Below are 12295 nucleotides of genomic sequence, written 5' to 3'. Positions count from 1 at the left end.
TGTTTTTGTACAAGGTTGGGAGGATAATTATGGTCTGTGAAGGCTTCAGTGAGACGATCAGTACATTTCGAGAGAATCTGTTCATCACTGCAGGTGTGATGGTATTGCATGTGGTTAGTAGGTTTGATGTAGTCAGGGGTACTTATGTAGCCTATGCTTGAGGTGGTGGCCAACATGTAGGAAGGTGGAGGATTCTGGGTGGTTAGGAAGGATTCCTCTAGATGGCCCAGGAATAGGTTGGTGCCATGCGAGTGCCATAGCCGTACCACAGATTTCTTTGTTGGTAATGCTTTCGAAGGAGAAGTAATTGTGGGTGAGGATATAGTTGGCCATGGCAACTAGGAAGGAGGTTATTAGTTTGGAAACACTTGATCTTTGCGAAAGGTAGTGATCAACAGCTGTAAAGCAATAGGCATTAGGGATGTTAGTGTAAAGGGAGGTGGAATCTTTAGTGACAAGCAGGGCATTGTATGGTAAAGGGACAGGAACTGTGGGGTGGAGGAAATTGTTATCTTCTTTTATAGGAGGGTAGGTTCCAGGTAATAGGTCCAAGGTGTTGGTGTACAATGGCAGAGATTCTCTCAATGGGGGCACAGAAACCGGCCACAATGTGGCATCCTAGGTGGTTTGGTTTATGGACTTTAGGAAGCTCGTTGAAGGTAGGAATGCAGGGAGTGGAAGGGGTGAGAGGTACTAAGTTTTGACAAAATTTAAAGATACTCCATTTGATTTTGAGCCACCTTTCACTGTTTTAAAATTCTTTATTAGCTGATTTTTTTAGTAAGAAGACTGATATTTTTTATTCCTAAACCTCTATCTCAAAAATGGCAAAATTTATATTTTCTGACAGTGCAAGTGGAATGTCATTTATGTATACCACTAACAACAGAGAACCCAAAAAATTTAATCCTACAATGTACTAATCTGATTGTCTCAAATTTCGAGTGCCTGTTAATTTGGAAGTGATTTCTTTCTGGAGACTCAAAAGTGTGTGACACAAACGGGGTGAAAAACACCCTGTCAGCTAAGTGGTGTCAAAAATGTTACATCATAGCACTTTGAGATGTAAATGAGAGCCCTCACTTATTATCTCGTATACATGGAAGGACAGTAATAAAAGAGCTGTATATTACTTTCATTGTAGCTTTATTCATCATATGAGCATATTCAGTAATCAAAAATATACCAATAAACCTGAGAGCTGTGGCACATAGAAAAATTGTATCTTGAGCAATTGTAAGCATACAGTGATGATGTGTCACTGCAGCAAAAAAATATTATAGCAATCACTCATATTACAAATTTAAGCAAGAAATATAGACACCGCTCTTGAACTGATACCAGGCAGTATCAAATAACAAAATTTGTAATATATGGAGGAATGGCTCAGTACTTTCAAATGTTTTCCCTCTTTGGAGAATTACTTTTTTTTTTTTTTTTTTTTTAAATTAACAGTACAGTGACCTGTGGCAGTTAACCACCACAATGGTAATGCTTGTTGTATGCACTTAAAGGTAATCCTTTTTGCTGGCTTTAAGGCACAGCAAGAGAGGGAAAATTACTCATTCTAGCAAACAAATGCAGACACGATAGGAATCTCTTCACTGGAAGTATGATGTAGGCTGGGGTAAAGGGACTGCAAATCACAAATTCACAAGAAGCCCAGTTTTACAATTTACAGCAGGGCATAAGCAATTAATATATAAAACGTATTACAGGCTCATCAAGCTTAACATTTTTATTGTTAATTGCAGAGATATACTATTCATTCCACTTCCCAGTTACATTAGATACGGTTGTACTTCTTCCAAACGATGCGAGCCAGCAGCCCGGTAACTGTTACAGATAGTATCAACTGTGTGGTCTCAGTAGTCCTCATCCAGATCGTCATCCTGTTGCTGTTGTTGCATTGTCGCCAACTGCACAGCAGCTTGGAAATGTTGCCATTGTGCCTGTTCAGCTGCTACCTGTTCTTCGCGTGCCTGTCAAAGGAAAGTTATACTATTATTAAATGCCAAACAGAAATCAGCATTTTCTGTGAAAATGGTTATTGTGTGGGTTAACAGACTCATAGAACACACACTGGACAGCTTCAAATAGCATAAATTCATTCATGCACCCACAAATTCCCATAATTAGGGGTACTCCATTCCCAAAGGCATTTTATAATTGCTGCCGGCCTCTCTGAGAGGAATCTGTGCAGTCCTCCTGATTGCACCTAAAGTGACATCATTGTCCGAAGTGTCTGCACATTATGTATCTGAGGCAGGATGTGGGAACCAGCCCAATGTTTAATGAGAATATGGAAAACTGCCAAAAATCTCATCCTTACTGACCAGCACACTTGCCTCTTTCCTTAATTCTTACAAGCTGAGCACAGTCACACTATGTGCCTGTATGCCAATGCAGCTCTCTTTCTTTGACAATACTCTTCAAACACTATTACTGAGATGACATTTACTCAGAGTATGTTGTGCACAATTGCACATTTCACATGAACTAATGACACTAAAATTTTGATTTTTTTAAAAATAAATGTCGAATGTGAAATGGCCTTTTTTTCCCCCCCCACTCATCTCCTTTGAATAGGATGACTCACTTATTGTGACACTTTAAGAAAAAAATATGTATATGGAAATTAGTCTGCAGAGTCTGCTCAGTTGCACGTGACAAAAGCTGTAAAGGGTAAAAGTGCACTTCTGGTGTTCATGGCTGATGTTGGTAACAAAGTCCCACTTGTTGAACAACAGACAATGAATATGAAAAATCTTGAGTCAGTTGTCGGGAGACAGACAGAATGCTCAGTCATAATTTTCTATGGCTCATAACTAAAGTTAACTGGTCTTTTGTTCTCTCTAGTTAGAGTTTAACCACATTTTTGGAATTTACATCAAAATCAAAAATAATTTAGACAAGCACAAATGAGCACCTCTGACTGTAATACGCGTCAATCTACTGCAGTAATCTTATTTTTGTATTGAGATCGAGATTCATAAGCTTTGCCAACTTGCAAGCAAATTAGCACATTCAAACCTTCCCTAGGCCTTGGCTTATACTAGAGATAAGTTTCAGCACACCTATTCTTCTTCCACTCACATCTGTTGCCACATTCCAGACTAGTTCTCAGGCTTTGCTACTAACCATTGCGTCAGGACATCTAGCTTTTATGAGTCACCAAAGAAATATGAAAATTAGTAGCCAATCTTAAAACTTATAATAACCACATCAGTGAAAGTTATTCCGGAGCTCTCCATATTGAAAACAAATATAATCAATTCCCACCTTCTTAAAAAAAAAAACGTAATTCTCACTGGGTATCATATACTATCACCAGATTGGCCATGACCAACATCGACAAGTTACCAACATCAGCATGCAGTGCAATGGTCTTTGACACCCTCAGTGTTTGTAGCCAGTATGAAATTTTTACAAGTTGGTATTTATACTGCTCATCACATAGCAGAAATTTCTTCTCAACAACACTTATCAAGTGTCAATAGGCTTTTCACGAACTACACTTTTGTTCTTTCTCTTCATCTTCTTCCTCCTCCTCCTCCAGGGTGCACATTTTAATCCCACCCTGCTCACTATCATACCACTATTGACTTGTTCAAAATTAATATTTTTCTTTGGACAGTCCATCACCTTAACTGTCAGTCCTCTCCTTCTCACTATCTATGAATTTAACAAGCAGTGGTGGCCGCTGACAAAAACATCACTTTTCAAGTTCTGAATACTGGGAACTACTCTGAACTGAAAAGTGGTTGTATCTAGTCAACTGACAAAGTTAGTTCTTGCTTGGGTTTGGTTCTGAAGTATGGCGTGCACTGGCGAGTGATACTTACAGTGCTATTAAAGCAGTCTTCGGACTGAAGAAGAAGGAGGAGGAGGAGGAGGAGGAGGAGGTTGTGGTTTCAAATTTCAACTGAAGTACATATTTTTTGAAGCCCAAGACAGTATCAGCTTCTTTAAGAGACTGAAAATTTACTAATGAAATGTTCAGATATTTTCTTACCTTTGCAAAAAGTTCCTGCTGTTGCCGCAACAGTTCCTCCTCCGGGATGCCGAGGTGCTCCAGGCGTGTGCTCTGACGCCGCCTCTTAGCTGCAACAGCCTTGCAGTCTTTCAGAACCTCCTCCGCTTCTGCCCTGTAGTCACCAAACCCCAGTCGATCCAGAGCTGGAAATGGTCAAAGTGCAAAACTATGAAGTCACGTATTGCAAGCTTTGTACTCACTAACTTTATTGTCCAATATTTCTATAGGTATTTTTCTCCACTATTTGGTTACCATGAGAAGTAAAAGGGTATTGCAGAAGAAGATAAATTGCATATAGAAATTTGTTGATTTCGCCCTTTCTGAAGTTTAAGTCTAACAATAAATCAAACATTAACTGCAGGCACAAAGCTAGATTCCATTTTCCTCATTTCCAAAAGACATTCAATGCTGTACTGCTTCTACATTCATGTATGGAGTGTGGGAAGAATGACTGACTGACTGACTGCCACTGTGTGTGTGTGTGTGTGTGTGTGTGTGTGTGTGTGTGTGTGTGTGTGTGTGTGTGTGTGTGTGTGCAGTAATTGTTCTAATCTCATCTTCACAATCCCTATGTGATCGATATGCAGGGGGTTGTACTTTATTCCTAGATTCATTATTTAGAGCTGGTTCTTGAAACTTTGTTAATAGACTTTCTCAGTGGAGTTCCCATCTACATCTGTCTTCACAGGTCTGCAGTTTCTCCAGTATCTCTTTACACTCTCCCATGGATTAAACAAACCTGTGACTATTCATACTGCTCTTCTCTATATACAACCAATATCCCCTGTTAGTCCTAGATCTGGAACGACGCGCCGCGGAAGTTGAATTCCCGCCGGACGTCACAGACGTCGTAGACCCCTAAAGGACTCTGCAACATCGCACCATAAGCTGTGGCGGCACGGGCGTCCTGGCCCGAATTTAGTGTGAGGGGTCATAGTGGAATACGTGTTTCCTGCGACCAATAGCGGTGCTTCCAATAGAGTATTTAAGCACCTGCCTCTCGCTCAACCAGCAAGTCTAATCGTTGCGTCAGTCTTCACACATCGCCTTGACAACAGACAGCACGTTTATCATTCTTTATTTTCATTACTAGTTTAAGTCTTGGATTCTTTTGGTTGTCTCTGTCACTCTGTTGCTTCTTGCGTGTTGTTGTCGTAAGGTCTCTCTCCATTGTCCATCGTTGTTTCGTGTCCGTCCTTTCCGTTTGTTTGTTTGCGGGCCGCTCTCCAATTGGTACCGCAGCATTTTCTTGGCCACCCCGCGACCAGAACGGTCGCGGTTACAACACTATGTGATACGTGTGTCCCCCTCACTTGAGTAGTATTCTAGAAGCGGTTGCACAAGTGATTTGCAAGCAGTCTCTAGTCTTCTTTCCAGACTGATTGCATTCTATCAATAAACTGAAGTCTACCACCTGCTTTTACCCACAACTAAATCTATGTGATCATTCCATTTCATATCCCTACAAAGTGTCACACCCAAGTATTTGTACGAGTTGGTCGATTCCAGCAGTGGCTCAGCGATATTACAGTCATAGGATAAATTGTTTTTTCTTTTTGTGACGTGCACATTTTACTTTTCTGAACATCCAAAGGAAGTTGCCAATCTTCGCACCACTTTGAAATCTTATCAAGATCTGACTGAACACTTATGCAGCTTCTTTCAGTTATTACTTCATTATGAATAACTGCACCATCTGCAGAAAGCTGATTTTATTATTAATATTGTCTGCAAGATCATTAATGTACAACATGAACAGCAAGGGTCCCAACACACTTCCCTGGGACACATCCACAGTTAGTTTTAGATGTGACAATGACTCTCCATCCAAGAAAACATGCTGCAACCTCTCTGCCAAAAAGTCCTCAATCCAGTACAAAAATCAGTTGAGACCCCCATATGATCATACTTTTGACAATAAATGAAGATGTGGTACTGAGTCAAACGCTTTTCAGAACTCACTAAATATTGCATCTACTTGAGTGCCTTGATCCAAAGCTTTCAGTATATGAAGCGAGTTGGGTTTCACATGATCGATGTTTTTGGTTGGCATTGAGCAGGTAATTCTGTTCAAGAGCTCAGAATATGTTCTAAAGAGTCTACAACAAATCGAAGTCAAGGATATTGGACCGTAGTTTTGTGGATCACTTCTACTACCCTTCTTGTAGGGTGGTGTGACATCTGCCTTTTCTAACAACTGGGCACAGGTTTTTGTTCGAGAACTCGAAGATAGATTATAGCTACAAGAAGGGCTAACTCATCCGGAAATCTTGTATAGAACCTGACAGATTCCACAGGGCCCTGGAGTTTTGTTCAATTTTAACGATTTCAGCTGTTTCTCAACACCACTGATGTTAATACTTGTGTTATTCATCTTTTCAGTGGTACGAGGATTAAATTGGGGCAATTCTCTTGAAGAAACACACAAAAATGGAGTTACCAATTTCAGCTTTTGCTTTGCTATCCTCCATTCCTGCCTCATACATTTGGGACTGTACACTAACTTTGGTGTCACTTACAGCCTTCACATACGAGCGGAATTTCTTTGGGTTCTGTGTAACGTAACTTGACAATATTCTGCTATGGTAGACATAGAAGGCATCACACATTGCTCTCTTGACAGCCAAATACCACACATACACATCATGGTGCACTAAGTGGTGATCCGATAGCTGGGTGTGGGTATGGTGAATGCTCGGTGAACATCATCTGACAGTGTGTGTAGTGCCAACAGTAAAATTAGTGTATTACAGTGTGGTTATGTTTTTCATGGATGGGGCCTGGTTGAAAACATACCTTTTCCGTATTAAGTGACAGTATACTCTTCCTCGGCACCGTAAAACTTGTCAAGTTTTTATGGTTTTATATACCGACGTAAAATTTCCCTGCACTTTACGAAACAAAACTCATGGAAAAACACGTTTTGGAAGACCTTTGATGTGCAGCAACATGTACGCTACATATTTCCGTATTACAAAGGTGTAAGTTTGAACTCCACAACACACCGCACGTCACTTTCTAAAGCACTGAAATCGTGATTGCGATACGCTTTTATAAGCCAGTCATAGCTTATGTCACTGATCTCATCAGGTGATGACAACATAGTACACATGATGTAGTCAGCCAATAGCAAGATCACTAAAGTAGCGTGAAAACACAAATAAGAAAACTTATTATATTAAAAACAAAGATTCCGAGACTTACCAAGCGGGAAAGTGCCGGTAGATAGGCACAATGAATAAAACACACAAACACACACACACAGAATTTCGAATTTTCGCAACCGGCGGCTGCTTCGTCAGGAAAGAGGGAAGGAAAAGGAAAGATGAAAGGATGTGGGTTTTAAGGGAGAGGGTAAGGAGTCATTCCAATCCCGGGAGTGGAAAGACTTACCTTAGGGAGAAAAAGGATAGGTATATATTCGCACACACGCGCACACACACACGCACACACACAAAGAGTATGGTCAGAGATGTAAGTCAAGGCGGAAGTGTGGAGGCAAAGATGATGTTGAATGACAGGTGAGGTATGAGTGGCGGCAACTTGAAATTAGCGGAGATTGAGGCCTGGTGGATAACGAGAAGAGAGGATATATTGAAGGGCAAGTTCCCATCTCCGGAGTTCGGATAGGTTGGTGTTGGTGGGAAGTATCCAGATAACTCGGACGGTGTAACACTGTGCCAAGATGTGCTGGCCGTGCACCAAGGCATGTTTAGCCACAGGGTGATCCTCATTACCAACAAACACTGTCTGCCTGTGTCCATTCATGCGAATGGACAGTTTGTCGCTGGTCATTCCCACGTAGAAAGCGTCACAGTGTAGGCAGGTCAGTTGGTAAATCACGTGGGTGCTTTCACACGTGGCTCTGCCTTTGATCGTGTACACCTTCCGGGTTACAGGACTGGAGTAAGTGGTGGTGGGAGGGTGCATAGGACAGGTTTTACACCGGGGTCGGTTGCAAGGGTAGGAGCCAGAGGGTAGGGAAGGTGGTTTGGGGATTTCATAGGGATGAACCAAGAGGTTCCGAAGGTTAGGTGGACGGCGGAAAGACACTCTTGGTGGAGTGGGAAGGATTTCATGAAGGATGGATCTCATTTCGGGGCACGATTTTAGGAAGTCGTATCCCTGCTGTAGAGCCACATTCAAGGTCTGATCCAGTCCCGGGAAGTATTCTGTCACAAGTGGGGCACTTTTGGGGTTCTTCTGTGAGAGGTTCTGGGTTTGAGGGGATGAGGAAGTGGCTCTGATTATCTGCTTCTGTACCAGGTCGGGAGGGTAGTTGCGGGATGCGAAGCTGGCTAAGGTGACGAGGAAAGAGGTTTTAGGTAGGGTGGCAGGTGATCGGTGTGAAAGGAAGCCAGCTTCATCCTGACCCACAATTTCTTCACTTTTGAATGCCAGACATACCAACAATTAAAGGGAACAGCCATGGGTACCAGGATGGTCCCCTCGTATGCCAGCCTATTTATGGGTCGCTTAGAGGACGCCTTCTTGGTTACCCAAGCCTGCCAACCCAAAGTTTGGTACAGATTTATTGATGACATCTTCATGATCTGGACTCACAGTGAAGAACAACTCCAGAATTTCCTCTCCAACCCCAACTCCTTTGGTTCCATCAGATTTACCTGGTCCTAATCCAAATCCCATGCCACTTTCCTTGACATTGACCTCCATCTGTCCAATGGCCAGCTTCACACATCCGTCCACATCAAACCCACCAACAAGCAACAGTACCTCCATTATGACAGCTGCCACCCATTCCATATCAAACGGTCCCTTCCCTACAGTCTAGGCCTTCGTGGCAAACGAATCTGCTCCAGTCCTGAATCCCTGAACCATTACACCAACAACCTGAAAACAGCTTTCGCATCCCGCAACTACCCTCCCGACCTGGTACAGAAGCAAATAACCAGAGCCACTTCCATATCCCCTCAAACCCAGAACCTCTCACACAAGAACCCCAAAAGTGCCCCACTTGTGACAGGATACTTCCCTGGACTGGATAAGACTATTAATGTGGCTCTCCAGCAGGGATACGACTTCCTAAAATCCTGCCCCGAAATGAAATCCTCCCCACTCCACCAAGAGTGTCTTTCCGCCATCCACCTAACCTTCATAACCTCTTGGTTCATCCCTATGAAATCCCCAAACCACCTTCCCTACCCTCTGGCTCCTACCCTTGCAACTGACCCCGGTGTAAAACCTGTCCTATGCACCCTCCCACCACCACTTACTCCAGTCCTGTAACCCGGAAGGTGTACACGATCAAAGGCAGAGCCACGTGTGAAAGCACCCACGTGATTTACCAACTGACCTGCCTACACTGTGACGCTTTCTACGTGGGAATGACCAGCGACAAACTGTCCATTCGCATGAATGGACACAGGCAGACAGTGTTTGTTGGTAATGAGGATCACCCTGTGGCTAAACATGCCTTGGTGCACGGCCAGCACATCTTGGCACAGTGTTACACCGTCCGAGTTATCTGGATACTTCCCACCAACACCAACCTATCCGAACTCCGGAGATGGGAACTTGCCCTTCAATATATCCTCTCTTCTCGTTATCCACCAGGCCTCAATCTCCGCTAATTTCAAGTTGCCGCCACTCATACCTCACCTGTCATTCAACATCATCTTTGCCTCCACACTTACGCCTTGACTTACATCTCTGCCCATACTCTTTGCCTTTGTGTGTGTGTGTGTGTGTGTGTGTGTGTGTGTGTGTGTGTGTGTGTGCGCGCACGCGCGTGCTTGCGTGTGTGCACGCGTGCGAGTATATACCTATCCTTTTTTCCCCCTAAGGTAAGTCTTTCCACTCCTGGGATTGGAATGACTCCTTACCCTCTCCCTTAAAACCCACATCCTTTCATCTTTCCTTTTCCTTCCCTCTTTCCTGACGAAGTAGCCGCGGGTTGCGAAAGCTCGAAATTTTGTGTGTGTGTTAGTGTGTTTTATTCATTGTGCCTATCTACCGGCGATTACCCGCTTGGTAAGTCTTGGAATCTTTGTTTTTAATATATTTTTCCCATGTGGAAGTTTCTTTCTATTTTATTTACAATAAGAAAACTTAATAATTTAAATTAATGTACATAGCATTCACATATAATATTGGTCTCGAAGATTAATAAGCTGGATGTGGTGGTGGTGTGTTGGGGCTTATGGGCGCTCAACATCGACGTCATCAGCGCCCTGACACACATTAAAAGGAACGAACGTGGACAGACCTAAGAAAACTAAAGCACACTCTCAAAGAAAGCAGGAAAAGAAGGAAAATGTTACATAAGAAAGTAAAACCTAAGGAAAGGGGAAACATAGCAACAAGAATGTCACAGGAAATTGTTACTGGCTGCCCACTTACATTAAATATGGGCTAGCTTGTCACACAGTGAGCAAATTAAAATCCTCTCCCTAAAATCTTTGTAAAAACATTTGACATGACACAGAACTTTAAAACTTTAGCCACATTCGTCTGAGTGTTGCCTAAAAGAGATGGCAGGTCCGCTGGCAAGTCAGCTGCAGCCCGCTGGTCAAAAAATAAACGCAATCCAATAAAACGTGGTGCACAGTGACCTGGACGCCGCAAGCACCACACATTGGAGGGTCCTCTCAATAAGCTGCAAGGGAGGCTAAGCTTCGATATGTAATGTTGATCTTTTTTGCGTGTGTTACACTTTAAGACACATCACACAAATATGCAAGTAAAATTTTTAATAACGACGTAAATGTTTGATCTTCTGGGCTTACAATTTTTCTAAATGGCCGTCCTCAAAGAGTGGATTTTTAAACGCAAGTCAAACGCTTTGCGATTTAAGAAATTCATAGTACATTCTTGCGCATAGTTCATCTTGCGTAAAAGGAAATTTGGTTTTTTGCGTAAAAGGAAATTTGGTTTGACTGTAACGCTTTTCAAACCACCATTCGTAATATTTTCCCATGACCTGTTAGAAATAGGTCCATTTCATCAGTTGGAAGAGAGCGCCAGATAACAGGCATCACAGTTTTTACGCAGCTACGATGACGCAGGAAGCCCATATGTTCGTACGTGTAAAACATTAAAAGTATGAATATAATAGAAAGAAACATTCCATGTGGGAAAAATATATATAAAAAACAAAGATGCTGTGACTTACCGAACGAGAAAGTGCTGGTAGATAGAGACAATAAAAAACACACAAATTTCAAGCTTTCATAACCCCGTCAACATGGAGATCCGTATGGGACTTAGTCTGTGAAATGATGTTTTGTGAATAAGTATGTCATATGTTAATCAAAGTAGATAATATTTGGCATTTATGTTATTGAGATAAGAGTACATCTGTTGGCGCAGTCAATTTTGTAAAATTTGACATTTGGATTTTTGACTTTATCCCGGACGTGTGTACTAGTAAATCTAGGTACACACGTCCAGTCCAGTTAAGTCTGTCGCTGCTCAAGCCCTGCTGGATGGTCCTGCTGTTTTCTGTAGTTTCAGACTTAATTTCAGTTAAGATATAAACTGATTCATTTGGCCATGCTGTCAACTAAAAGGAGTCTCAAACGTTTCGGCCTTTAATGTGATGGTCCTCATTGGGGTTTGACCTCCATTTTTCAAAATTCTGCAGAAGTATGAGCCTTTTGGGGAAGGACGCCTTACGTGGTGTATCACTGGTCCTCAGTGCACTAAGACCTTGGCACTCAGCATTGTAACGGCATTGTAACCGCACCCACTATTCCTCAAATTGGGCCTAAACGCCAAATGGGTTGCACAAGTTACACCCATAGTGCGTCCCCATCTGCTCCTACGATCATGATGGACTTTCCATGGCACCCGAAATCCAGCACTGTAGCCAGCCCGTTGTGGTGGAGTCGTCATGTACCCTCTAGGTTGTAGCCCCCTGACAACAGGGATCGTACTGCCGATACCAGAGGTGCACCCTCCCCACGTCAGCCAAGGAGTAGATGCCCGTCTCCTTGGGGCATCAGAACTCCCGGCAACTGTCATCCTGCCAGGTGGTACTTGCTAAGGCTGGGTGGCACCCGTGGGGAGAGCCCCTGGTCGGAGTGGGTGGTATCGGGGCAGACGTTTCGCAGATGAAACGTCAACATGTATCAGGTCGCTCTGCGACCGAGTCTTTTAAAAAGAAAGGTACTGTCTCTGGTTCTGGTTCCCCTGCCCTTTCCCCCTTGGCCACTCCCTGGGAGGAAGGACAGGCCCGCCGGCTTGGGGCGAAGTACTTTCCCCGCTATTTAGTCTGTTCTCGGACCGATGGGGGGATGT

General features: G+C 43.0%; 1 protein-coding gene across 2 annotated transcripts in view; it reads right to left on the bottom strand.

Annotated features, from left to right (window-relative positions):
• Positions 1-1129: 1129 nt before the first annotated feature.
• Positions 1130-12295, bottom strand: part of LOC126292286 (protein Dr1) — a 33438-nt gene continuing 22272 nt past the window's right edge. For both annotated transcript variants that reach the window (XM_049986202.1, XM_049986203.1), the window contains exons 3-4: positions 4016-4179; positions 1130-1982 (exon numbers count right to left, since the gene is read on the bottom strand). In XM_049986202.1, the coding sequence (XP_049842159.1) occupies positions 1866-1982; positions 4016-4179 (281 nt within the window). In that variant the 3' untranslated portion in view covers positions 1130-1865. The remainder of the gene's footprint in view (positions 1983-4015; positions 4180-12295) is intronic.

Source organism: Schistocerca gregaria, chromosome 9, assembly GCF_023897955.1.
Source record: "Schistocerca gregaria isolate iqSchGreg1 chromosome 9, iqSchGreg1.2, whole genome shotgun sequence".
Classification (NCBI taxonomy): domain Eukaryota; kingdom Metazoa; phylum Arthropoda; class Insecta; order Orthoptera; family Acrididae; genus Schistocerca; species Schistocerca gregaria.
The sequence above is the reverse complement of the archived record's forward strand: the minus strand, read 5'-3'. Positions and strand labels throughout refer to the sequence as shown.